Source organism: Neurospora crassa, linkage group II (assembly GCF_000182925.2).
Source record: "Neurospora crassa OR74A linkage group II, whole genome shotgun sequence".
Taxonomy (NCBI): Eukaryota; Fungi; Ascomycota; class Sordariomycetes; order Sordariales; family Sordariaceae; genus Neurospora; species Neurospora crassa.
Window position 1 is genome coordinate 179,430 of NC_026502.1, and position 24,652 is coordinate 204,081.

At 53.8% G+C, this 24,652-nt stretch overlaps 6 protein-coding genes across 6 annotated transcripts; 3 read left to right on the forward strand and 3 right to left on the reverse strand.

Annotated features, from left to right (window-relative positions):
* The first annotated feature begins 8 nt into the window (after positions 1–8).
* Positions 9–5,851, forward strand: NCU03573 (hypothetical protein). Its single transcript, XM_950919.2, has 2 exons — positions 9–908; positions 995–5,851. Exons 1-2 carry the CDS (start codon positions 689–691, stop codon positions 5,302–5,304), a joined length of 4,530 nt encoding a protein of 1,509 aa, XP_956012.1. The 5' UTR covers positions 9–688; the 3' UTR covers positions 5,305–5,851.
* A 535-nt stretch (positions 5,852–6,386) lies between these two features.
* NCU03572 (SWI-SNF complex subunit) lies at positions 6,387–9,892 on the reverse strand. Its single transcript, XM_950918.3, has 3 exons — positions 9,279–9,892; positions 8,163–8,443; positions 6,387–8,100 (listed from the first exon to the last, which is right to left on the reverse strand). Exons 1-3 carry the CDS (start codon positions 9,514–9,516, stop codon positions 6,907–6,909), a joined length of 1,713 nt encoding a protein of 570 aa, XP_956011.3. The 5' UTR covers positions 9,517–9,892; the 3' UTR covers positions 6,387–6,906.
* An 87-nt stretch (positions 9,893–9,979) lies between these two features.
* Positions 9,980–13,999, reverse strand: stk-23 (pkh1). Its single transcript, XM_950917.3, has 2 exons — positions 11,110–13,999; positions 9,980–10,995 (listed from the first exon to the last, which is right to left on the reverse strand). Exons 1-2 carry the CDS (start codon positions 13,414–13,416, stop codon positions 10,537–10,539), a joined length of 2,766 nt encoding a protein of 921 aa, XP_956010.3. The 5' UTR covers positions 13,417–13,999; the 3' UTR covers positions 9,980–10,536.
* A 2,598-nt stretch (positions 14,000–16,597) lies between these two features.
* On the forward strand, positions 16,598–18,030 carry NCU03570 (hypothetical protein; the record flags this gene model as incomplete). Its single annotated transcript, XM_951040.2, has 2 exons — positions 16,598–17,263; positions 17,332–18,030. The coding sequence occupies 2 exons, from the start codon at positions 16,598–16,600 to the stop codon at positions 18,028–18,030; spliced, it is 1,365 nt and encodes a 454-aa protein (XP_956133.2).
* Positions 18,031–20,075: 2,045 nt separating this feature from the next.
* On the forward strand, positions 20,076–22,273 carry NCU03569 (hypothetical protein). Its single transcript, XM_951039.3, has one exon. It carries the CDS (start codon positions 20,871–20,873, stop codon positions 21,783–21,785), a length of 915 nt encoding a protein of 304 aa, XP_956132.1. The 5' UTR covers positions 20,076–20,870; the 3' UTR covers positions 21,786–22,273.
* A 1,701-nt stretch (positions 22,274–23,974) lies between these two features.
* On the reverse strand, positions 23,975–24,613 carry NCU03568 (hypothetical protein; the record flags this gene model as incomplete). Its single annotated transcript, XM_951038.1, has 3 exons — positions 23,975–24,076; positions 24,311–24,371; positions 24,444–24,613. 3 exons carry the CDS (start codon positions 24,611–24,613, stop codon positions 23,975–23,977), a joined length of 333 nt encoding a protein of 110 aa, XP_956131.1.
* Positions 24,614–24,652: the final 39 nt, after the last annotated feature.

Genomic DNA, 24,652 nt, shown 5'->3' on the forward strand with positions numbered 1-24,652 from the left:
CTCAGTTCGTTGTTGTGCGTGTTTGTGTTCCCTCCACGACAACCTATTTGCATCACCACCACCAACTCCACGCTACTTGCGATACCTCTGCACTACATTCTCCCGCTTCGACGGGAAGAAGCACCAGCAGCAGCACCAGCACCAGCAGCAATAGCCGCAATCGCAAACCCTCCATCTCAGCGAAAACCCCCGTCGATACCTACGTTCACATCCCCGTTCGCAACCTCTGCAGCTTTTGCCCAATTTGCCTTGCTCATCTCGAAACCTCCGGCCGGTGATGGTGATTTTTTCCCAGTCGAATACCCGATAAACAAACCTCGTCTTGTATACCCAAGGGTGTCTGTTGTCGTCAAAGTGGAGTTGGAATTGGAATTGGAATTGGAATTGCGACAACCCACCAGACCACTTTTTGTTATCATCAAGCGCGCTCTCGATTCTCGGCCTAGCACAACATCGCCAGTTTTTCGGCCCATCGCAGTGGCAGTGGCAGTCGCAGTCGCATCCTTACTTACCGACCCTAGAGCCCTATAAGCTTAGCATTACACTACGGCATTCAACAGTCGCAAAGAATACAACAAATCGCCCACGCCTATCCAAACGTTGTACGAGGGCGCATACACCGTGCTTTGACCAGAGTCGGGATTAGGCTTTCCATAGTCATGCCTTGGAGGTGGCGGCGCCCTCTCACATGCCGCCTCCATCCTCTCTGCCCCTCCACCACCGAGATGGCAGGGCCGGGCTACCACAGTTATCCTCCTCTTCGCGACAGCAGGCCGGACTTGGAAATCCCAATATCAGCAACAGCCACAACAACAACAATGGCGGTGCCAAGGCCAACGCCAATACCAGCTTCCCCCCACAAGCTCAAGCGCAAGCTCACAACAATGAGCCCTACTACTCTAATGAAGGTCCGCTTCTTTTCCTCATATCCCCTTCTCTCCCTCTCTTCTTGCCCTTCCCAGCAGTTAACACAGGCAACCCGGGGGCACAACAGACATCGAGCTCCTCCACGAAATCGTCACCCTCGCCGAGTCCATCCTCCCCTCCCTGCCTGAGCGCGACCGGCTCCCCACGAACGCGCTCTTCCAAGCCGCCGAACAGATCCTCCCCGCCCATGGCTACCCAGATCCGGACCAGGCGCCCTCGCATATCTCGCGGCTTATCTTTAAGATTGGGGGCCAGCGATGCGCTCCGAACTCGAAAGGGGAAACCAGTTTGCTGGATCGGTTTCGAGCCGTCTTAGCGGGTATGGGCATCATGTTGGAGTATGTGCCTAGTAGTCCGGTGGTGGGAGGGAGGAGTCGGGACCAGTCGCCTGCTGGCCCACCAGGAGCGGGCGGAAGAGGGGGGTTGGGGACGGCGCGGGATAAGGCTGCTGGATCCAGGTCGAGGAGTGTCTCGGTTTCGGGCAGATCGCTGGGCGGGTTCTCGTCAGTCTTTAGTGATGACGACGAGGACGTGACGGGCGGCGAACTCGATATCAAGTTACGACGGTTACTGCCGAAAAGGAGACACAGTTCCGTTTCGAGACCGCTTGCGCTTGGAGGACTACCGATTCGGTCAAGGGCTCGGTCGGCGAGTTTCACGGACCCCAATGCCTTGCCTGGGGACACGCTTAGGGGCGAGAGGGCTAGGAGACTGGAAGTGCTGGCGCAACAACGGGAACAGCAGCAGCGAGAAAGGGAGCAGCTCTTGAACCGAAGGGGGAGGTCACCAGAGAAAGGCCAAGGGAGGAGGAGTCAATTGGCTTCGAGGTCCAAGAGTTCGGTCCGCGAGTACGGCGATGATGGACGACCTTTTCAACCGCATAACCCCGTGCTGGACAAGGTCAAACACATCCCTCGTGTATTCGGCGCACCGCATCACTACGACAATGCGGAAGTTGCCGCCGGCGCCTTGCCCGCTTACGCCAGACCGAACAAAGAACGGCCACGGCCCATATCCTTCTCCTCCGTAGGCGAAACTGACCTTAACCACAAATCCCCGCGAACCGATTTCTCCGAACTCCATCGCGCAACCAGCGACACCACCGTCAACACCAAAGACGAGCCCCTGCCTGGCAGTCACCACCATGCCTTTACGCGTCCACCACACCTCGACCCCGAATACCAAGAAGCAAAAGTGCGCATGTTCCGAACCGAAGACAACGCCTTCCTCCTCCGCGACGCCTTTACGTCATGGCACGACCACTTTAACCGGATCCAGCGGGATCACCACCGCCTGCTTTCTCTCGCGACGCAAATCGACGACGAAGACATCAAGACCGAGGTCCTGGAGATATGGCTCGAGGAAACGATCGCCGTTGTCGAAGAGCGCGAGCGCCACGAGGCAGAAGCGGAATATGAAGCGTGGGTTGACAGGATGGAGCGGCGCGCCACGAGGGTGTACGAGGTTTTCACGATTCAGAATATGTTGAATTTCTGGCAGGATCAAGCACGCGAGGAGCTGGACCGTACCGCGGTTGCGAGACGGCATCTGGTACGGAAAAGGGCGTTCGATGCCTGGAGGGCGCAGCATATCCAGGACGAGACAAAAGCGAGGAACTTTGTGCTGATTCATGCGCTGCAAAGGTGGACGGCCGTGGCGCTTCATCAGGAGGTTAGACGGCATGTTGCTGAGCAGACGGAGGAAAGGGAGACGATGAGGGAAGGGTTGATGCACTGGTATCGGCTGCAAAAGGGGAGGGTGGCGGATGATTATGCCGTGTTCAAGGCGATGAAGGGGAGTCTGACGCACTGGACTTCGAGGACAAAGGATGTCCAGGATGATCATGAGGTGGCCATCGCCTTGGATGAGAGACTCCTTCTCGACGAGGCGGTTAATATCTGGCAAGAAGAGGCCGAGGATCTCAGGTACACGGGGTACAAGTGCAGAGGGTACAAGGTTACACGGGACTGTCAGATTATCCTGGCGGATTGGCACGAGCAGAGCCGACTGTTGCGGACACTTAGAAAGTTTCGCGCAGCTGATGAGCGCACGCTCAAGTGGAACTGTCTCGAGCATTGGCAGGAAGAAGCCGAGTACGCCCGGCGGGACGGTCTGCTGGCTGACGCCGTGCTGCTTCTTAACCCCGTGGACACCTGGAAACTGGAGCTGAAGCTGAAACTTTGGAATATTCGCGAAGACGAAGAAACTCTCGAAGACACTTTAACTCACTGGTTCTTGGAGCAGCGTCTGGCCTTGTTCCAGCACCACGCTGCCTCTACCACCAAGAAATCCACCCTTTCAACCTGGCTCGACGCCACCCAAACCTCCCTGTCCGTCTGCCAACGCCCCGAGTCCGAAGCCGACCACTTCTACTCCGACCACCTCCTCTCCTCGTGTTTCTCAACCTGGTTCGACGCCTCTAACGCCATCTTCACCCCCCGCCACAACGCCAACCTCATCTGCCTTTACCGCACCACCAAGCCCTGCTTGGACCGATGGCGCGAAGCCCTCGTCTCCTCCACCACGCGCAATGCCTACTACGCCCGCAAAGCCTCGAAGCAATCTAAGCGCTTCACCATCGCCTCTGTCCTCGACCGCTGGCCTTTCTTGGCCGAACAAGCCCGTCGCGAAAGAATGATGACATCCCTGCGCTCCTTTCGCCACTCCTACAAGATCTCCCTAGCCCAGTCCTGTCTGAGTACCTGGTTCAACGCCCTCTTGGAAGCCGACGACCTGTCAGCAGACGCTGACGCCCTCCACCTCGATCACAACCACTCGGACCTGTACGAAACTCTTGGCTATTGGTCTTCCATTGCCCGGAGAGCGCAAGAGATGAGGGAGACTGCCGCCGATGCCGAGCTAGACACCTACTTGGAAAACTGGATGGACAGCGCGGCAGAAATGAGGGAGGCAGAAATGGACGCCGAAGAATGGGAAGCCGTGGGGACGATGAAGGGGTGTTTGCAGAGGTGGGAGCACGAGGCGCTGCATTTGGTTGCTAAGAGGAATGCGGTGAAGGCGTTGAGGGAGAGGGAGGAGAGGCGTTTGGCGGCGGGCGTGTTGGAGGGGTGGTGGGCGGTTGTCAATCCCGGGGCTGTGGTTAGAGAACGACAGATGGGGGCAGAGTTTAGTATGCTTGATCCGAGGATGAGTACGTTGTTGAGTTCGAGGAGGAGTGTGAGGCATATGGGGGGACGGTATCGGGACCGCGAAAGGGGAAGCGGTGATGTATCAGCGGCAAACTTTGGCAATAGTGTTAGCCAGTGGTTTGTCAATTCGGAGATGCCGCCTGAGCGGGAGAGGGAGAGGGATCGGTCGACGTTTCTTTTCCCTTCGGCAGCACCGATGAGACAGTCTGTTCAGCTTCCCATCCGATCTGCTCCCCCATCAGCAGCTGCCCAGCAACCCGCTCAACCACCACCAAAGGTACCAAAGGGCTATCAACCATACCACCCCAACCCCGACCCTCCCGTTACTGCTTCCTACTCCCACCCCGCAAGTCGCATAGCAAGTCGACCGGCCAGTAGACTCGCGGCTCCCACCATACCCGAGACTCCGATGGTCTCATCATCAGCAGCACCCATCGAGCAAAACCCAACAACAGGCCGAAGCTCGGACATGCGTCCGACGAATCTATCTGCTCGGCTGGTCAACACGCGGAATAACCCTTCCAGCTCCTCATTTCGGGCAAGTCAGACCCTAGCAGCAGAGGCTAGTGCTCTCAGCGGCGTCGGCGGCGGCCTGGGACCGATGAACTTTGACGACGACGACGACGAGGAGTCGTTCCTTCCTGATTTAGATATCAACGATCCAGGGTTCATGAGCACGCCTAGTAGAGTTAGGCGAGCGCCGCCTTTGGGACGACATGCGTCGCAGTCTGTGCCGCCGATTGTGCCGCCGCCGGTTGTGCACGGGCAGGCGCAGGCGCAGAGCAATACGGTATTTTCTTCTCAGTACCAACCCACCCTACCAGCAGACGACAACCACGGCACCTCAAGACCAGACCGATCAGACCGACCAGACCGACCAGAACGTTTCAACGCCCGCAAATCCCTCTTCCGCCCTTCCACTGCTCCTCCCCCATCCAACCACAACAACTACCACTACCCGCCCTTCTCGGGACCACCAACAGCCCCTTCCACCTCCATGTCGGTCGGCACCAGTACCCCGTCCGCGATCCTCGCTAGTCCAAGAGAACGGGAGTTAAGAAGGGTGTATGCCGAACCTAGTACCTCTAGTGCTGCTGCTACGGGGGTGGGGGTGGGCAATACGTCGGGAATCCTGAGAGGGGGGAGGGAGTGGATTGATCGGGAAAGAGTGGAGAGGGAGAGGGGGGTGTTTTTTAGTGATATACGAGAGGAGAGTGCTGAGGGGTGATCGCATTAGACTGTGCTTCTTTTGGGTTGAACGGGGTTGAAGGGGGTGTTCAAGGGAGTGTTGAATGGGTATGGAAAGAGGCGATGTCGAGTATATTGTGTTGGATAGGTGCTGTGGAGGAATCGAGAAAATGACGGATGACCTGGCGGGGAGCAAGGCGTTGTCGGTTGCAATAATGAAAAAAGCGAAAAAGGGCCCGGGGGGGAGGTGTCCAAAAGCAGAAGAAGGCATGTATCCTTGGCTGACTGGTTGGCTGACACTAGCTGTCATCATCTATGTCGTTGTTGTTTTGGTGTGGTGGTGTATAGGTCATGTCGTTCTCCCTTCCTTGGACGTACGTACGTGGTGGTTTGTTGTTTTGTTGATCAGGTGTTGTTGTAGCAAGGTACCTGACTACTTGACTACCTGACTACACTACCAACCTCCACGTTATGATATGGTAGAGGTAGGTAACATGGTAGAATAGCTATGGTAGCAGTTGGATAGGTTACGCATATACCCCTGGGAATCAATCACAGAATCAAAATCAAAATTAATTGAGAAGTAGACTAGTCTAGTGCTTCGATGTTTTTTTCAGTTATTGTATTGTGTCACCATCACAGATCACTTGCTTGATTGCTTGCTTGCTTGGGTGATTGGGATGTTCCCATGCTATAAATCATAGTGAACTCATTCAAGTTTCAATGCAATGGACGGTGTGTCCGTTCCTCACCTTAACTCATGACATCCCGCCATGTCCCCAAGGTAAAGGACTCCTCACAGCCTCTCGTTTTAAGTAATCAACCAGCAACTAACTCACTTTATCAAACCGCATTCTTTTTTTGATTCCCTCTCCACGACTTCACACCGCGTAGAAGAACGTTACGTAGGTAGGTATTTAATTTATTGCAACCACTGGATGAGCAAATCACCGCATAGGTGCAAGTGTCTGTTCAAAGTATTTGTCCATTCCATTTTACTCAATCTACTTACCTAGAGGTATTCTACTTGAAGAAACCGATACGAAACTATAAGTAATCCAAAGCCAACCAGTCCAAGACCAACTACACCTTTCCCCCGTATCATCACCCAGGCAGGTATGCATCAAATCGCTTGTTTCTCAATTTCTTACTTTCTTACTTTCAGACGCAGTTTCCGCTCAGGGCTGCTAAGGTAGCTAAGCTAAGCTAAGCTAAGCTAAGCTACCCTCCTCTTACTCGTATTTCGCGTTCCTTCCATGTCTCTGTCTCTGTCTCTGTTTCTGACTTCGAATATGACCTGTACGCTTCGGAATCCCGTAACTCCCGTCTACGTCTCCGTCTCTTGTCCCTTTCAAAGTCCACCAACAGTCTTCTGGGAACAGACCCAAATGTCACAATCTCCTTGGCTTCTTGTTCTTCTTCTTCTCCATTACCAGTGACGATACCAGTACTATTGCATACACAAGTAATTCTTGGTCTTCTGGTAGCATTTGGTCCTTTGTCAATCCTAGCATGCTCATTCCTATTCTTATTCTTATCTCCCCTCTTAACTTGCCTCCTCCGTCCAGTTCCTCTGACATTCCCTCACTCACCCCCCTTCTCCCTGCTCCTTATTCATCTCCATTTCCTCACCGTCCTGCGCCTAGCGGTGCCCCGCCGTAAACCCCTGCTTACTCAAAAGCACATTAACACTCTCCCGCGCATTACTCGTATCCCAAACACTCCCCTTCCCACCCCTCCTCCACTCGTCGCCCACGGGGTCTTCCGCCGCCGCCCCGGCCCTCGTGGCTTCGCCCATAATCACCTCTAGATCCCGCTTCTGGCTTGACAACCAGTTCTTAACGAAGCCGACGGGGTCGTTGGCCATAGACGTTAGGAACGTGTGTTTGGCCTTGGAGTCGCCGACGGCTTGGATGAGCACCGCCAGGGACTCATCTAGCTGATGAATCTCGCGGAGCGTTTGAGCGTACGAGGGGTTGTGGATGAACGGCACCAAGTGCTTCGAACGCAAGGGGTCGTCAACGGAGACACGGATGTCGTAGATGGTCGGTTTGGGGGCGTCCGGCGCGGAATGGAATTCTTGGTCCACGCGGATGGTATAAGGGAGCTTGATGGGCGGCAGTGGTCTCAAGTGCGGGGTGACGTATTCGTTCAGCTGGGGAATGTGTCCCGACTCTCTCCCAATAAGCTTCTGCAGCAGGTCGTCGCACCGAAAGTTGCGCTTCTCGTCGTCTTCTTGTAGCTTCATCAACTTGATGTACTCGAACAAGCCCGCGACGGCTTCCTGGCGGGTTGCCTCCGTCATATCGATCACGTCCGATAGCTCGGGGGAGAGCTCGTAGCGCTCCGGGTCTTCGTGGCGGTAGAGGTTGATGGTGATGTTAACATTCTCGTCCCCGTGGCGCTTGAAGGTCAGCTCGTCAAAGTCGGCCGAGGCGGGCAGGTTGGAACCGGCGGGCGTGCGCTCGGGTTTCTTCCATTCTATCGCGGTGGTGTCGACGGGCAGACGGCCCGAGGCGGTGGGCTGGTCGAAGTCGACTGTGAGGGCTTTGAAGAAGTGGGAGAAGCGGTAGCGCTGGCCGGGCTTAGCGGGGACGGGTTTCGCTCCAGACTTTGTTGCTGTCTTTGTGCTGTCGTCGGTTGTGTCCATCTTATCTCCATCCTCCTCGTCCTTTGTGGTCTCGTCTTCGTCGTCGAGTAGTCGGCCTTCGATCTTGACGCGGTATGTGGATTCGAGGTTGGAGGGGAAGTCGAAGCTGTCGACGTTGAAGTTGTTGTTTTGCCAGTACTGGTCTTCGACGCTGTTGGTGATCCAAACGCGGAGTGTCTTATACCGCTGTTGAGTGGCGTCAGTAATGGTCAAGCCTCCTTCGAGACAAAAGAAGTGACAGTGTATACCTTTGCATTCCTGCTAACCGAATCCACGATATCCAACCTCTTGCGACTCATGGTAGCATCCAGCCGCCTCTCGAAATCGCGTAGCTTCTTGTAAGCCACAGCGACATCGCCCTCGCCCACCAAAGTCTCTTCGACGCCATCGGGTAGGGTCTTGTCGGTAGGTTTGCGACTCCGGAGCTTAGCCAGGTGGTTGACGGCCTCGCGACGGTGTGATTCTTGTTGGATTTGCGCCTGGGTGATGGGCAGTTGGTGGTGAGCAGGACCGGCCGACATCATGGGCCCTGTGAAGAGAGAAGAAAGACCGGAAGAGGTTAGTTGAATGTGTAATCAAAGATTTGCGGTAATGTGGCGGGCGAGAAAATGGGGAGAAGCCAAGGGTCGTCGTCGGGTGGGTGTAAGAGAAAAAAATAAAATAGAAGAAAATAATCCAGCGGGGAAAAGAGTATCCAAGAAAGAAAGCCAGGAAGAAAACAGGGCAAGGTGCGGTACACAAGTTTGTTGTCAAGAATTTCCTTGTGTTCCAAGATGCAAGAAGCAGGAGCGTGGGATTTCGCGCTTGCAGTGTGTATGTATGTTGAATCTTTCCCTGTTAAGCTCGTCGCGAAACCTGAAGCACCGACGTTCAGCTCCGTCGTTCGACCGCGGCCGACGGGGTAGACTTGTATGTATGTGGAGGTAGGCGGGAGGAGTGTCCAGGCACACGGCACACAAGGGAACGAACGCACGACGGGGGACCCGGACCCAGTCAGTTTGAATCGTCGCCCCTCCCACCCGTCTCCATTCAAGTCCCAAGTCCCAAGTCCCGCTTCCCAAGACTCAAAAAAGATAGACCATCGTTCCCCCGAACGTCCGGGTCTAGCATTGGAAAGGTTTGGAACTAGTCGATAGGTCGCGGTGGAGCAATCTGCAAAAAGCGGAGATCTTTGACGTTTGTCCCACGCCCGTTTCATGCATCAAACATGTCCTCTTTCCATCATCATCATCATCAACAACAACTGTTCATCTTTCCCCTTCCTCTTACGCTTGGCACTCAATCGAAAGAAAAACGAGGGATACAAAAAAACAAAGAGAGAGAAAAAAAAGAAAAAAAAACGAAAAAAGAAAAAAAAGACTTACCAATCCCCCCTCTCCTCGGCTGTGGCACATGATGCTGCTGCCCCCCTCGCGGCCCCCCTCCCGGCCCTGCATGATGATGTCCCACGGCCGCCTGCGGAGGCAAAGGGACCTGTGAATGTTGCGGCGGCCCTTGCGGCGGTCCAACAAGTTGGGGGTTGTGATGACCCGGTGGTGGTGGTCCGATGGGTTGTGGTGGTCCTGGTGCGTATCCACGGTACTGGGGCTGCAGGGGCTGCATCTTGTCTTGTCCTTGTCTTGTTCTTTTTTGTGTTTGTTGAAACTCGCGTGTACTCGATTTCGGTTTCGTGTTTGTTGCGCTGCGGGGAGGAGGAGAAGGACTTGGTAACCGAATTTCCCACTTGGTTGCTTGTCACCTCTTCTTCTTCTGCTGTATTACGTGCTTCGTGTCCTCCCTTGTAGTTGTGATTACGCGTGTAGTACTACTGTACTGAGTAGTCGGTGTTGGGTATGGATTCTTCGCTTCGCGTCGTACGTGGTTCCGTTCTTGGTGTCAAGGATGGACCGAAGGGAAACGCGTTTCGATCGCGTCGTTCGTTAGCTGCGGCGGGCGGGCTTGTCGCAAGTCGCAGTCGCAGTCGCAGTCGCAGTCCGGGGCCAGCAATTGATTGATGGAGGTTCAGAGTTGGGGTCGGCGGGTGGAGCCAGTAATTGTTAAGGCGCAAAAGATACATTGACCAAGTACCGCATCCACAGGGCAGGAAGTTTGGCAAATGTCACGTCTTGGCACTCGTGGTAGGGTCATGTGACACCCCTGAGAGAGACCAGTTGACATTTCAACGTCCAACAAAAGATGGTCAAGAATTACTTGTACTAAAAACAAACAGATAAAGAGAAGCAAAGAAAGAATCGCTGACGAGGTCACAAAAAGAAAAACCATACAACAAGAATCTAGCGTCCGAATCGCAATACCTTTTATCCAATATTTGCTTTTGCATGTACAAGGTGTGAACAGTATTAGAATTTCGTACCTTTCCCTTCTCCCCATCTTTCGCTGCCTTGGCTGCTGCTTGGCTGACTGACTGACTGACTGACTGAATGATTGCCGTCGCTGTCTGCTTGCTTGCTTGCTTGCTGTCTTTATATGCTGCTGCTGCTGCTGCTGCCTCTCTCTATTTGTTTGTTCCTTCTCATCGGATAGAACCTTGACCTTGGTTCCTCATCCACCACCACCACCACCTCCTCCTCCTCTTCTACTTCTTCGTCCTCCTCCTCCTCCAACCAAGGTCAAGGACAACCTTCAAAAAGCAGCCCCCAACCCATTCTTCGACTGCCTCCGACTGAACCGATTGCGCTTTGTAACACTGCTGCTATCATCCAGGCTCGCCTGACTCTTGGTCAGCTGATTGCGGCCCGATCGGTCACTGATGCTGTACCCGCCCTCTCCGCCACTAAAGTTTCCATGGCCCCTTCCATTGTGATGATGTCCACCTCCGCCACCGATATTCACCATGGAACCCGCCGGGCTGGACGACATGGACATGTCTCCAAAGTTGTCGTTGGAACCTACCAGGTTTTGGGAAAGCGCCAGGTCCTTGGCCCGCTCCAGCGACTCGATCCACTCGTCTACTGTAGACTTGCTGCTGCTGCTGTTGTTGGCACCGTCTCTTCCTGCTCCTCCGTCTGATGACTTGTCGGATTTGTCCTTGTGTTGTTTTTCCGAGGACTTGGGTTCTTCAAAGGTGTAGTGTACGCCGCCCTGGATTTGGGGTGTCCTTGAACATTAGCATCAATATCGATATCACCTGATGAATAAAGGGGGGAATATATATTCCACAGGATATCGGGGAAAGGGGCTGGTAATTTTACTCACCGTGTCAACACACCAAACCGGCTGGCCCTTAGCGTCGATTTGGGCTTTCCACGTGCAATCCGAAGCCAGAAGTGAAATCTCCTGCTTCGCCTTCTTCTCCTCGCCGCCGGCTGGTGCAAACACGATACGGCCGCTCGAGGTGATCATGACAAGCCGCTGTCTCTTCTTGGTGGTACTGCCGCCAAAGAAGCGAGCCAACTTCTTATGCCCTTCTCCGCCTTCCTTGCCGTGTGGGCTGTGCGGTATCGGCGATGACACAACCATCAGGTCGCCCAGCTTAAGGATGCGCTCGTTGTTTTTGGTCAGGACGGGTGACCAGTCAAGATCCAGTTGCGTAGGAGGCGGTAGTTCGGTGATGATCCTAGCAGGTCGGTTGACGTTGTTATTGGCCGGTCCCCCTTGAGTGGTGGTGTTGCCTCTGGTTGAGCTTGGGTTGCCCATGGGCATAGAGTGATGACTATGATTCGAATTCGACCCACCTCCGCCCAAATGCATCATTTGCGGTTGCTGCTCCTGGGATCCTGGTACGTACGGCCTCAGCCGCGGTGCCTTCATCCTCCACAGCTCCTTGCCAAACATTTGTCCGGCAAAGAACTCGTGCTTCTTGATATGTTCAACCGTAAAGCGCTGAGCCGGGTCCAGCACAAGACATCGTTCTACCAAATCGCGCGCAGCGGATGGGAAACCAGGCGGGAATTCGTACTCGAGTTTTACGATCTTTTGGAAAGTAAGATACTCGGTTCCTGCTTTGAAGGGAGGCCGACCGGCGAGGAGTTGGTAAATAATGCATCCAAAGGCCCATATGTCGCTTGCTGTGCTCGCTGACTTTTCCGTCAGGAGTTCGGGGCTCACGTATTCAGCGGTACCAACAAACGAGGCCGCTCGCTCGTCATCCTCGCCACTTTGCCCGGGTGTTTCCTCTGGTGGTCTGGGATCTCGAGGGTCTCGCAGTAGCTTGGCAGTGCCAAAGTCGGTGATTTTGACGTGCATCTGTTCGTCCAGGAGCACGTTCTCGGGCTTCAGGTCACGGTGGATGATACCTCTCGAGTGCATGTAGTCGATAGCGTCCAATATTTGGGCGCCATAGAACCTGGTGCATTCCACGTCGAACGTCCCCGTCTTCTTGAGCACGCCCAGCAGCTCTCCGCCAGTACATAGATCGAGGACGTAATACAGCGAAGTCTCGTCCTGGAAGGTGTAATACAAGCGGACGATACCCGGGTGCTCGGTCAGCCGGTTCAGCGTGTTCTTCTCGATGTTGACGTATTTGATCTTCTTCTCCTTGATGATGTGCTTCTTTTCTAGGACCTTGACGGCGTATTCCCTCAGGGTTTGGCGATCGGTCGCAAGGTAAACCGTGCTGTAGGAGCCCTCTCCCAATATCCTCCCAAAGGTGAAGTCGCGCACTCCTTTCTTGACCGGCTTCATTGTCACCCTCCCATCGGCATCCACCTCTCTCCTAACGCCGACTGCCGCACCCCGGTCTTTCCATTCCTCGCTGCTGGTGGAGAGCATGGGTGGTACTTCTCCCAGCCGCGCTTCTGACGTATAGGTGCCCGGCGCGGCTACGGGGATGCCCGGGATCTGGGAATATCCTCCTTGAACCCCGCGTGAGCTCCTCCTAGGAGGCAACGCGCCGTTGGGATCGACGCCCATGGGAGGACCGGGACCGGGCCGGCCTTGGCGGTATGATCGACTCGGCTCTCGTGTGGGGGCACCAGGGGGCGCACGCCTAGACTCGCTCCTCGAAATCGTGGGCACGCCGTATAGAGAAGTCCGAGACGTGTCGGTCTGGATTTCGTTCCTTAGCTCGTTCCGTAGGTCCCCATATGCAGTCCCGTGTCCATGTGGGTGGTATGCTCCTCGCTGCGGATCGCCCTCCATTGACTGTAGTGCCCCTCCGGGAGTAGGTCTTGAGTTTGGTGGCCAGTTTCCATTTCCTGCTGGCAATTGTTGACTAGTCGGGGGATATCCGCGGGCGCTGAGGTTGTCTTGGGCATTCTTGAGGATCGCGGCGGCGGTTTCGTAGGTATGGGGCGGGCGCTGCGGGGGGTCTTGAGGGGTGACCTGCCGTTCTAGGTCCAACGGTGTCCGCTGAGAAGGAGGCTGTGCAGGCTGTGCAGGCTGGGGAGGAGTCGTCTGGGGGGCATTGTTCGTTGTTGCGTCTTGACGGCTCGCAGAGGACTGATTGGCGGGAGCATCGGGGGTTGTCTGATCGTTCTCGGTCGAGTGGACGGAGTCGTCATCGTCGAGGTTGGCAATTCGTAAGCCGCCAAGCGCTTGGGACAGGCTGAAGTCTCCGTTCATTGTGCTAAGGGGCGACGCCGCCAAGCGAAGGATAGGTAGGTGGGCTAAATACACTACAATACTATGGCGACGGTCGTATGGAAACCAACCAAGCTATCAGCATATAGCTGGCGGAGTATAGTGTAGAGTCGTCGTCGTGGTGCGTGGCGGCTGAAGGGGGCGAAGAGGGTCGAGCAGTACAACGAGTGCGGTCCCGGGGGTCGGTCAATCGAAGCGGTCGATGGCTGAGTGCTCGGGGTGGTAGGGAGATGCTGGAGAGATCGAGCGAGTGTAGGGTACTATGTTCTTGGTTGGAAGGATGAAAAGCGTAGTCGGTAGTGGTCTGACTGCTTTGGACTGCTGTGTAGGTAGTCTAGGTACTGTAGTAGGTAGAACTAAACCCTGGCTTGTCAGATCACCACTTTGGGTGTTGCGTGTTGGGCATTGGAAGAACAGGAGGCAGGCAGTGGCCGTCTGTCTTGTCGAGCGAGTGCTGGTAGTAGTAGTGTAGGTAGTGTAAGGCAGTGTAGCCGTGCTGGACTAGGTACAGAATGGAACAAGGAGATGAGGAAGCTCCAATCAACCTCCAGGGTACCCGGGAAGCAGGGGGGGGGGGGGGGGGAGGGGGGAGGAGGAGGGAGGTTCGGCACGGGGGACCGCGGTGGTGGTTTTTTCTGGGAGGAGGTGCGCTGGCCACTCAAGCTGGCTGATGCAAGGCCACGACTGCGGGCTGCTGCTGCGTGCGGTACGGGCAGTGTGCGGTGCGTTGCGGTGATACTTTAATTGGGAGGGAGAAGAAACAGCAATACTCCAAGTATGAATGCAGATTTCAGGAGTTGATGGGGTTGTGGAGGCTTAAAGTTGACAGAGTTCCAGATAGGTGAACTAACAGTAGTAGTTCAGGGTAGGGTACGTACCTCTACCGTTGTGTGGTTGTGTGCCTGAGTGTGTCTGGCTGTGTCGACTTCAACGAACCTCCACTGTTGAGGGAGAGAGATAAGCAGTCAGTCGGTTACGGGACCGCCGGTGATGGTCGGGGATACAAGTCGGTGAGGATTCTCTTTTTCGTTGTTGCTTCTGCCAGTCCAGCTCACGGGCAGCTGGTCGTCGAATGGAAAGTGGAATGGAGAGGGATAGTTGCAGATGGTAGTAGTGTTAGTGTAGCTACCTACCTAGCTACCTACCTAGCTGAACTGTGCTTCCACTCACTTTCCATTGACGGATGGAGAAGCAGGTAAGGTAGTGTAGCCTGGTAGTCCACGTCCGTCCCAACCCGAACAAATAAAGTGTTTAGTTAATTAAGAAAAAGAACAGTTACAGGAAAAAGTGTCAAAACCATCGCCCTTCCTCTCTCTTGACTTGACATAATCCACTCCACTGGCACCTCATTCTACGGTAAGCTCCCACCGGCATCGAGGTCGGGTCCGGGCAGAATACGACAGCCCGTCCATCAAATGCCAAACCTTACTATCTTCCAGTGAATGGGTGGGACCTGCGTGCTTGCTGCTGTCACCTCACTTCCATCTTTTATTTCAGGCAACTCCGCCAAAATCCACTCTTTTGCGGCGTCACTCTCCGAAGAACGGGGGGGGGACTTGTGGTGTTGGGAACTTCCTTGGGAAATCCAATCCCGTCATGATCTTTTACACGGCATGACGCGGCGGACCATGCTTTGACCCTCCTCTCTCTTCAGGAAAGAAAGGGGATGCGAGATGCTTCATGCACAGAAAACATGGAAGCCGGACAAGGAAGACGACGGACGTTACCGGCCATTTGGGAAGGAAGGCAGGCAAAGGCAGCTACCTACCTACCTACCTACGTAGGTACCTATCGCTTCCTATTCTAATCATAGCACACTACAATACACTACTCTACACTACACTACACGACGACACTCCCGCGGGATTGACAAGCGCTAGGTACGTAGAGTAGGTGACAGGGCTCATGATGAACGAACTGCCTTGGAAATCGACAGGAAGAAAAAAAAAAAAAAGTGATTGCCGGTTATCTCGGTACTGTCCTTTTTAATCAACGCTGCGGCCACGGTACGAAATTAGCGATTTTCGAGCTGCGTGATGACGGATGGCTGATGCCCAGAAAGTGGAAGAAGAGCAGATCCATCACTACATGGAAAAAAAAAAAAAAGCTTGGACCCTTCAATGCAGTCGGGTACTCAAAATCATAGTGTAGATAAGGAATGGAGGTGCGTTAACGCACTCCTGCGTTAGCTGCCGCTTCCACATGCAACATGAAATACATCCGGGCCTTTTAGGTGGGATCCCCCATGACTTGGAAGGCTTCTTTGATTTGGTTGAATCCATCATCATGGTTTACACTATTTTTTCGAGTTCTCGGATCAATACCTACAGGTAGGTGAATCACCTAGTGGTGGGCAAAGCTGCCCCTACCAGACTGGTGCGCATTGTGAATTGTTAGCGCATAGTTTGTTTAGCACCTCGTGAATGCCTTCCCTGTGACCCCGCCTGCTAGTCTACTCGTTTCTTCTCGTGTCAGCTCGTCTCGTGTAAAGACGGACGCTGACAAACCTCAATGGATTCGAATTGATGTTAAAAAGTGCCGGTTACGGGTTTGTCATTTGCCATGTTTATATTGTCCCACTTCTCGTTTACCACTAGTCCGAAATTCCATCTTCTCCGAAATTCCATCTTCTCAACAACAGCTTTGGATTCCAGTCTCATCGTGTTCCACGGCTCGAGCACGGACACCATGGCAAAGCATCATGATAAATGCACTTGTTCATGGGGAAGAGACCATAGAGTCAGGTTTCAAAGGTAGTCTGTTGAATGGTTGGGTTGTGTTCAGGTTCTTACTGCTACGGCTGGGTCGTTTGTTACCTTGCAATGACCGGATGCCGTCACGACCTTCCTCAACTTTGTACTTACCCCGGACGATTGCCTTCTCGTGCTTACCTTCATAGCCAACATGTTTCTCGGGACCATGCCGACTGACTTCTTCGTCCTTAATTCCAACCCAAACCACCCTCGATAACACTCATTTATTATCAGGAAAGAGCCAAACAGCAGCTCCAAGACGGCAACATGACGTCTGAACCAGTAAAGACGATGGAGTCTTCAACCTTGTCCTCATAACCTTCAACCTAGACTGCTTCCAAGATTGTGATTTGGTTCTTTTGTTTCTTTGACGACAAAGACTTCATCAGGTAAACCCAGCACCGCCCATCATGCTCCGTCTCCGACCCACCGTCCTCGCCTTAACCATGGCAGAGGTGAAAGAAGTCGAAGAACGCCGCAGGGGTTACCGCCGGGTCAGCAGCAAGAGAAGATGGCCCTTTTGCACGCGCGCCTCTGAAAACGCTACGTCGGGGGCTTCCTCTCCATCGTTGCTGGACTACAGCGACAGTGATGAGGAGACAGACATCCTCGATCATGACGATGCAGAACAACCTGTCCAGCTCCCCGTTTTATCGGCCCGCTTTCCTGAAGAGCAGACCGAAGTGGTCCCCACTGCCCGGCCGCCATACCCCAATGATGCCTCCTTTGACCAGCGTAACTGCGAGCAGTCTGTTGATGGTGCCAGTGATGAGCGTGATCTTGACCTGCAGCCCCAAGCTAGCTCGTCTCAAAGTCAGCTGCCGGTTAGAACGCCAAGGTCCGGCCCAAGGATTGGCAGCAACATTCGATCGCCAGCCCAAAGCTCGGTTGGCCAGACAGTTGCAAGCCATGAAACGACACCACGGACTGGGACGTCGTCTGCGCGCCGTAGCAACAGAGACGGGGCCCGTAGTTTTGAGCAATTTCAACTCTCGTTTCAGAATCTGACCATTAGGACCCGGACGGCCACTCCCTCCCCTGCAGCAAAACCCGCCTCCGCATCTCGTCCCCGTGAGGTAAGTAGATACCATGATACCATGACTTTATGGATATCCGTTCAGCTTGACTAAAGGGTCATTGCCAGTGCACGACTCCGAATGCCGCTGGAAGCCATCATCGGGATGGCACCCCTCGTGCTACCCCGGACTCTCATGCCGCAGCTTCAGACTCGCAAACTCCATCCTCCTTCGTCCATTTTACCAGAAGCATGACGGCCGCTCTTCCCCGTCACGGTAGCTCACCCTCTGAAGGCTTAGAATCAGAGAGTCTCGCCAGCAGCAGAACCCGTACCCCGGCTGCCGCCTCACCCACCAGCGTCAGCACTGGCAGCACCCGCCCTGCACCGGTCAATGAATCCCCGACCACACCATCACGCCAACGCGTTATGACGCCCAGGCCACCCGCTACCACTCCCGCTAGGACGCCCGCAACGTTCCGGGTCTATAATGACTCCCTTCCGGCATCCTCACAGCCTCGAACACCGCAGAACTTGCCCGAAGCAAGGCATCAGAGTCGACTAGTCGGACAAGGATCGTTTACGGTTCCTGCCGGTTGGCGGACCTCATTCTCGCTGGAGCAAAGGACGCCGACGACTAGTCAGGCGCTGAGGCGAATGAGACATGGGGGCAGAAGAGAGCCGAGTCCACAGGGATTGAGGACGCCCGGAATGGTGGGATTGTATGGAGGAACGGAGAATCACACGGATGATGGGCTAGTGTTTGTTGATGTTTTAGGGGGTGAGGGTGGTGATGTGGAAGCATCGGCGTCTCTGGCGCATTTGTGAGGTAAAGGCTTGGAGAGGGTGAAATGCGATGTGACGAAGAACGTAGTTGTAAGGGTGGGTGATGGGTAAGAGAGGTAGTAAGATGAAGACGGGGGAATGAGGTAATGGCTTGCTTGGCAGTGTTAAGTTGTTGGCGATGGGTGATGTGTGGTTGATGCACCGTGATGGCATTGTTATCAAAGAGGACAAGACAAGACAGAGAGAGACAGTCCGCCACCCGTTCGTTGTTGGAAGGAGCTCCGTCGTCGTTACATCGATACTAGATACAAGATTGCTGTTTGTCGCTGATGGATGGAGACCATAAAAATACACTTATAAAATAAGGGATCATCATGGTCAACTCCACCACCTCTGCGTGATCGTCCCACCATTGACCAGTCAAGCAGTCCTGACATGGCTCGCTCATTCAGGGTTCGGTCTCCATCTTGTTACGTCGTGGGAGCAAAGTGGGCAGCCAAGGCGCGCAAGTGAGGCTGGTTGGTGATGGAGAGATAAATGAAGAGGGATATGATTTGCAGCGAAGGGCTGTGTGTCGAGCCGAGCCGCCCAGTCATGTGAGATCTCGCTGGGAGGGGAAAGGATGTGGAGGGACCAAGATGGGAAGGATAGCTGAGACAGACAGACAGACAGACAGACAGCGAAGTGAGGACTGAGGTCACGTTCGGTTCGTTACACGACACAACCTCACAACTTGCACAACTCGGTTGTCTTGTTGCACAATTGGAGGTTATCAGTGAGGCGGTCTGAGGTACGAAGATACTTGGTACGTACCTCTACCAAGACAAAAAGGTGCACGGACATCCACACTACTCGGCAGGCAAGTATGTCGGCAGTCAGCTGACCGGGACGGGAGCTGCAAGAGGAAGGGGTGGGAAAAATCACAGAGGCCCACGAGCATGCCACATCATTGGCTGATGCAGACAAAGGGCGTCAAGAAACGAACAACGTACCAACGCAGGGGTGTAAGATTTCCGCAAGCGAAACGGAAAGTGCGAAAGTGGGGAAGCCCAGCAATGAGTGGAGTCGCTCCAACACGGGATTCAGCGCGATTCAGTCGGTGCAGTTTTGCTGGAATCTGCCGCCCGGCCTCATCGGGGAGAAGAAATCGAGATGTACTTGGTGGCCGGGGCTCAGACAGGGCACGAGCCATCTAGATTCCTTCTCAACGGCGGCGGCACAGGAGTGTGAGAAGAATATGAGACGTGGTACTGGCTATCACTAACAGCTGGCTTACTTCCAAAGTGAAGCATACTGTTAGTGCTGCTGGCTAGGCACACGCCATTTCCTAACCACTTTTGGCTCGGTGACATTCTTGGAGTTTGGACCGCGTCCCGAGTGGAGACGACCAGCGCGGGCTTAAGGTATGGACGTAACTGAGGTGGCTCCTGTCGAGGTCCCGTCCTCCGGGAAAAAAAAGCGAGGCGGGCGGGATTGCCTGCCACCCTTTTCTGAGTGTTTTTTTGTGAACAAGAGGGCAAACCGCCCGCCCTAGAAACGCTCAGTTCCAGTGTGACAGTCTAACCGGATTCGGAGCTATGAGATGTTCCGCAAGAAAACTGGAAAAAACTGCCCCGGGCCCGGGCTTCCATCCTTCTTCTGCCCCAGAGCCAACAAGCCAATGAAATACCATGGAATGGCTATGGCCCGCTTTATCCTCCGAAACGCCAATTGGAGATCGAGCAGGCGATTGCCGCACCCCGGCGTTGCTTGGCGGTTCCTGGCGCGATGTACCTGAGCTACTGAGCAAGCTGGTGCCTTTGTACCTAGTGCAATCGATGCCCTGGCTGCCGCGGCCTGTACTGCCGGCAACGAGTGGGATACGTAGGTACGGCCTACTGCTGTCAGTCCGGGTCATGGCGTCCTGGCCAATAATCAAGAGGGATTGACAGATGCCGGCAAGTGGCTTCGAACCCTCCCCCGTCCGTGCCAGCCGGCGGCTGTGCGCCTGTCAGCTCGATCCAGTTGCCTTGTCAAGTTCCTTTCTGTCTGCCTTTCTCGTGCCATGCACACAGTCTCGCCAGTCTCTTGCAGTCGCAGTCTCGCGCCTCCAGCTTCCCACACACATTTGCGCTTCCACACAATCCCGTCGTCTACAACTGAATGGCACGTCCACCACCACCACGATGGCCTGGGGTCTGAGGTCTCGCCGGTCCCCGTCTTCTGCCTCTCTTTTTGCTTGCTCTCTCCACATTTCGCCGCCTGCATCCCGTCCTGTCCCCATCCCCATCCATCCCCATCCTTCTCACGGTACCTCAGCTACCTGCTGCCATGTACTTCACTTTTGTCCTTCCTCTTCCATCGCTTCCACTGCTGTGATCTGATTGTCCTCGGATCCCCGTTCCTCTCTCCATTCTTTTTTTTTTTCTACACACCCACACTGCCTCCTCTTCTTCCGTCCCATCCTCTTCCTCTCTTTCCTTCCTCACTACTCTCACTTATATCTACCTCGACCCTCTTCCACCAACACCATCCTTCCTGATCACGAGGCTCCTCCAAACGATATAAGACCTTCCTCCATCCTCTTCCTCCTCGTCGTCTATCAACCATCCTTACTCTGGCTTATACCAAACCAACCTTGGCGCCAGCTTATACCATCACTTACTCACCTTACCTCGTAGGACGTTCCAAGTCCTCATCTCCCAATCACGACATCACATCCTCCCTCTTCTGGCCAACTACATCGATACCCTCCGGCCAATTCCTTCTTCTAGACGCTGCCGTCTACTACACGTAAAATCACTAGCACCGCGCGTCTGATCTGACCAGTGTCGGATCACCTGCGACTTACACGCCCTCGCCTTACACATTTACCGAGTGCTAAACAGATACCACCACCCATCATGCCGTCTTTCGATCGCTACTACGCCTCGTCGCCCGTCGTCGCCATGCCAGCACAGGTTGCCCACAACTTTTCGTTTGGAAAGTCCTACCTGGACCAACAAGCCTCGCTCAGCCAGCACGTCTCATGGCCGCAACTCCTCCGCAACTGCTCCGCGGCCGGCCGCAAACGCTCGCGCGATGAAGCCGCCGTCAACCTCGATCCTCCCGAGAAGATTGCTGAGCCCGTCATCCAGGAGTCGGAAGACGAATGGGTCTACGGCCCTGGAATGACTCTCATCAGAAAGACTGGCGGATATGTCGCAGATGCCAGCAGCCAATCCGGCACCTGGGTCGATGAGAAGGCTGCCGCCGAAACAGCACGCAAGTCGGAAGAGGCTCTCAGCCTGCAGCAACAAATGTCCCAAGATAGACCATCCTTGCGCAGCCACAAATCGCAACGGCTCGATGTTCGCTCCTCCAACAGCAATCCCACCAGTCGCGGCGGCAGCCCCTTGCGCGACACAAGCAACCCAATGACCGCCTCATCGGATTCGTTGGCTGGCCCAATCGTTGACGACTTCACCGTTCACCTCGGCATCGGGTGGGCCCGAATTGGCGAGAACATCCAAGTCGCAGCTCGTGGTTGGGCGCGCTACATTGAAAACCACTACCCCGTCACCAATGCCAAGATCCTATTGGAAAGTCGTGGCCTGCAGGCGTACCTGGTTGAGGCTACCGAAGGGTACTTTTTATTCGCCGAGAACCTTCGTCAAGGACGACTTGTCAGCAAGACTGCCGACGGCATGCTGCAAAATCTCAAGGGAACACCGCCTGTTTTTGATGGCCCTGTCACCATGGATGCGTCTGAAACAACCAGGCCCTCCAATGCTGGCCCATCCATCTTTGATGCTGCCAGCGAGATGGACATGAGCTAGAGCGTCGCATCAAACAAAGCGTTCTTCTTTCAATTTTGAACTCGGGGTGTTCTTTTGTGGTTGGTTGGCGTTAAAGGGGACTGGGCGACATGCGTTACGGGCGTTGATTGGCGAACGACAAAAGAGGTCACGAATGGCCACAGTGTGGCTTAACGACTCTGCCAGCGATTCGATTTTTCCTGCGAATCTTTTGATCAACATCTTTCATCAGAACTGACTTTCAATGGCTTTATTTATCATTTACGCAAACAGTTTACGAGGTTTCTTTTTTTTCTTTCAATAATGTGTCTCCGGTTCAACTCTTTTTCTGATTTCCGACAAACGATTCGGCGGTAAATTCGGGGTACTTTCTGGGGGTTACAATGGGACGAGCGGGCGACATAAGCGAACGTCAACGCCAATGCAAAGTGTATCGATCTGTAAGAATAGAAGTTTAAAACAAATGAAGTCATGATCAAGCAAGCAAACAAGTAAGGTCGTCGTGATTGGTTTCTTGGTTGTTTATGCAAAGTAAAAGCTAGAGAAATTATTTGGCGGAAAAGTCCAGGCGGTGAGTACGATAAGACAAGCGAGCGGATCCCAAGACTGGGGGCTCGAGGTTCTTCTTCAATCAGAGCTTCGAAATGCCAAGTGAAGTTTAATTGCTCTCGCTGTCTCTGTGAGCGCGATGCATCCACAATTGATGTCAGTGGTCTTGCCCTAGGCAGTGCCATCCGACCGGCTCTCGCGTCATTGAAAGACAAGTGTAGGTCCCCATTTGAAGCTCGGTAGGTACTAGGATGTGATTGTAAACGATGAACGACTCCCAAAGGACCTGATGATCTTTGCGTGTCCTCTGTTCTCACCTCTCCTGTCTGTGCAGTGCGTGTGCTCGGCGGATCAGGATCAGGATGCCAAGACGACCACGACCCGACGAGGTTCAGCCCGCCACGAGCTGTGATTCTTCGATTCGAACTAAAGCAATTGATAGCCTTCGGAGGCAGCTTCTATTCGATGGAAAAGACTTTGATGGGATGCGAGAAGATGGATGTGCTTCTTGATGTCGCCGACAACCCTACCTCCCGCTGTGCCTACAGATCCGAGTCAAATCCTTTGTCAGTTAATGCACTATCAGTATTCTACACAGTCTTCGGCTCACCAAGTTAGTTTGATATCGATTATGAGCAGCTCGACCCTTATCTTATCGCAACCTTTTACGCCCTGAAGGTGGAACAATGCAGTGACACCAACCAACCTTCCTGTGCACTGAACAAAGAACAAACAGACAGACAGACTTTTTCGCCCTCCCTTACTTCCATCTCTTTTACGGCCATCCCTCTAGCCCTTCAGAAGTGTCAGTTCTCATCTTTTTTTGATTTTTGCCCCTCTCGGCCGGAAGCAGCAAGAAAGTTGGACGAATGGACTTGTCTCAAAGAAACCTGACGAAAGTTGTGCATCGGGACGCATGGGGACGTGTATGTGAACCACAAACTGGACTCGAGGGGATGCGGGTAACCACGCGCTCTCTTCGAGGACATCATCATTCAATGTCAGGAGAAACACCCAGAGGTATTTGGTCGTGATAACTGACAGAGGAGAAAAGGGGTTTGTTGGAGGGCCGAGACCTTTTACTTGCAGAAGCCAGCACAAATGGATGACGAGACTACCTAGGTAACAATTCCATCCCTTCAAAGTCGTAGTCAACTCGTCTCAGGTCAGGCACCTCCCTAGGTGTGCATACATAGTAGAGGTAGGGTTGTAGCGTACGAGTCATCACTTCTACTAACTAACTACCCATGCTATGCTATGCTATGCTATGCTATGCTATGCTATGCTATGCCATGCTATGCCACACTATGCAAATCAACGGAGGGTTTCTCCTCTATCTTTTAATTGACCAAAATCTAGAGAATAGGCAGACGATAAAGAGCATAGAACCCCAAAACTAGAGGTACCCAGAGATTGAGAGCTTCGAAAGCAGGGGCGAAGAGCCAATTTGCTTGTACCACGTCAACAAGGCTGTATAAGCCAGTTATGTCGCTCCTGCTGTGCTGAGCCAATGACGGTAAGGCCAACATGAAGAGACAGGAACAGAAACAACCAATCTGATAGGCTCGAAGATACCTCTACCTGAAGAAAACGCGACTCGATGCGGGCCAGTTCGATCTAATGAAAAAAAAAAAGCTACAGGTCGCGAGGTGAGGCAATGCTCACGACATTGTCGGTTGCCATGCGCCATGCGCGGTGTGGTGCGCGGTGCGCTGCAGGTTGCCTGCCTCCAGTCGTTGTGTATTGGCCGAGAGCATGCTTGACTGTTTTCGTGTTGGATGTCAACAATAATAAAGAAAAAGAAAAACAAGTCGAAACAGAGGTTCATGCACAGGCAGAAGGGAATCCTTTGTCTGGCTTCGAGGTTTCTTGAACAAAGGAAGACTTGCATCAACCACAGCTCCACCTTTTCAGGACCAACCGGTTGAGTGGAACAACAGCAAACCTCATGGCATCATCATAGAAGATTGGTTTTCTTTTCTATGTAAATTGCATACCTGGTACTTGATCTCGAATGCATTTCCGCAACCGACTTTGCGGGTGAAAGAGTTTCCATTTCTATGGTATCATACCTCTATCTTATACCTTCGCCAATCGTTTGAGGCTGCCATCCGCTTGCCGACCACTCACACCAAAGACAACAAGACGACCACGACGACTTGGAACCACTTCGAACCATTCCATCGACTCTGATTGCATGTGGCCAGCCCCTGGCGACTCAAGAAACCAAGGTTCAATATCGCGGCGGTCTTTCTGTCAATCGCATTCGCAGCAGCAGCAGTGGAAATCTCCCCGGTCATTTTGAGTGGCTCAAGAGTGTGTTGCAGCAACACACCACC

Bases quoted from the DNA above. Each gene is read 5' to 3' on its own strand.
- NCU03573 (XM_950919.2), top strand. From the start codon at position 689: ATGCCGCCTCCATCCTCTCTGCCCCTCCACCACCGAGATGGCAGGGCC. The intron at 909-994 runs GTCCGCTTCTTT...GGGGCACAACAG, and splicing joins GCCCTACTACTCTAATGAAG to ACATCGAGCTCCTCCACGAA.
- NCU03572 (XM_950918.3), bottom strand. From the start codon at position 9,516: ATGCAGCCCCTGCAGCCCCAGTACCGTGGATACGCACCAGGACCACCA. The intron at 8,444-9,278 runs GTAAGTCTTTTT...CTCTCTTCACAG, and splicing joins GCCGAGGAGAGGGGGGATTG to GGCCCATGATGTCGGCCGGT. The intron at 8,101-8,162 runs GTATACACTGTC...GCCACTCAACAG, and splicing joins CGGTTAGCAGGAATGCAAAG to CGGTATAAGACACTCCGCGT.
- stk-23 (XM_950917.3), bottom strand. From the start codon at position 13,416: ATGAACGGAGACTTCAGCCTGTCCCAAGCGCTTGGCGGCTTACGAATT. The intron at 10,996-11,109 runs GTGAGTAAAATT...CCCCAAATCCAG, and splicing joins CGGTTTGGTGTGTTGACACG to GGCGGCGTACACTACACCTT.
- NCU03569 (XM_951039.3), top strand. From the start codon at position 20,871: ATGCCGTCTTTCGATCGCTACTACGCCTCGTCGCCCGTCGTCGCCATG.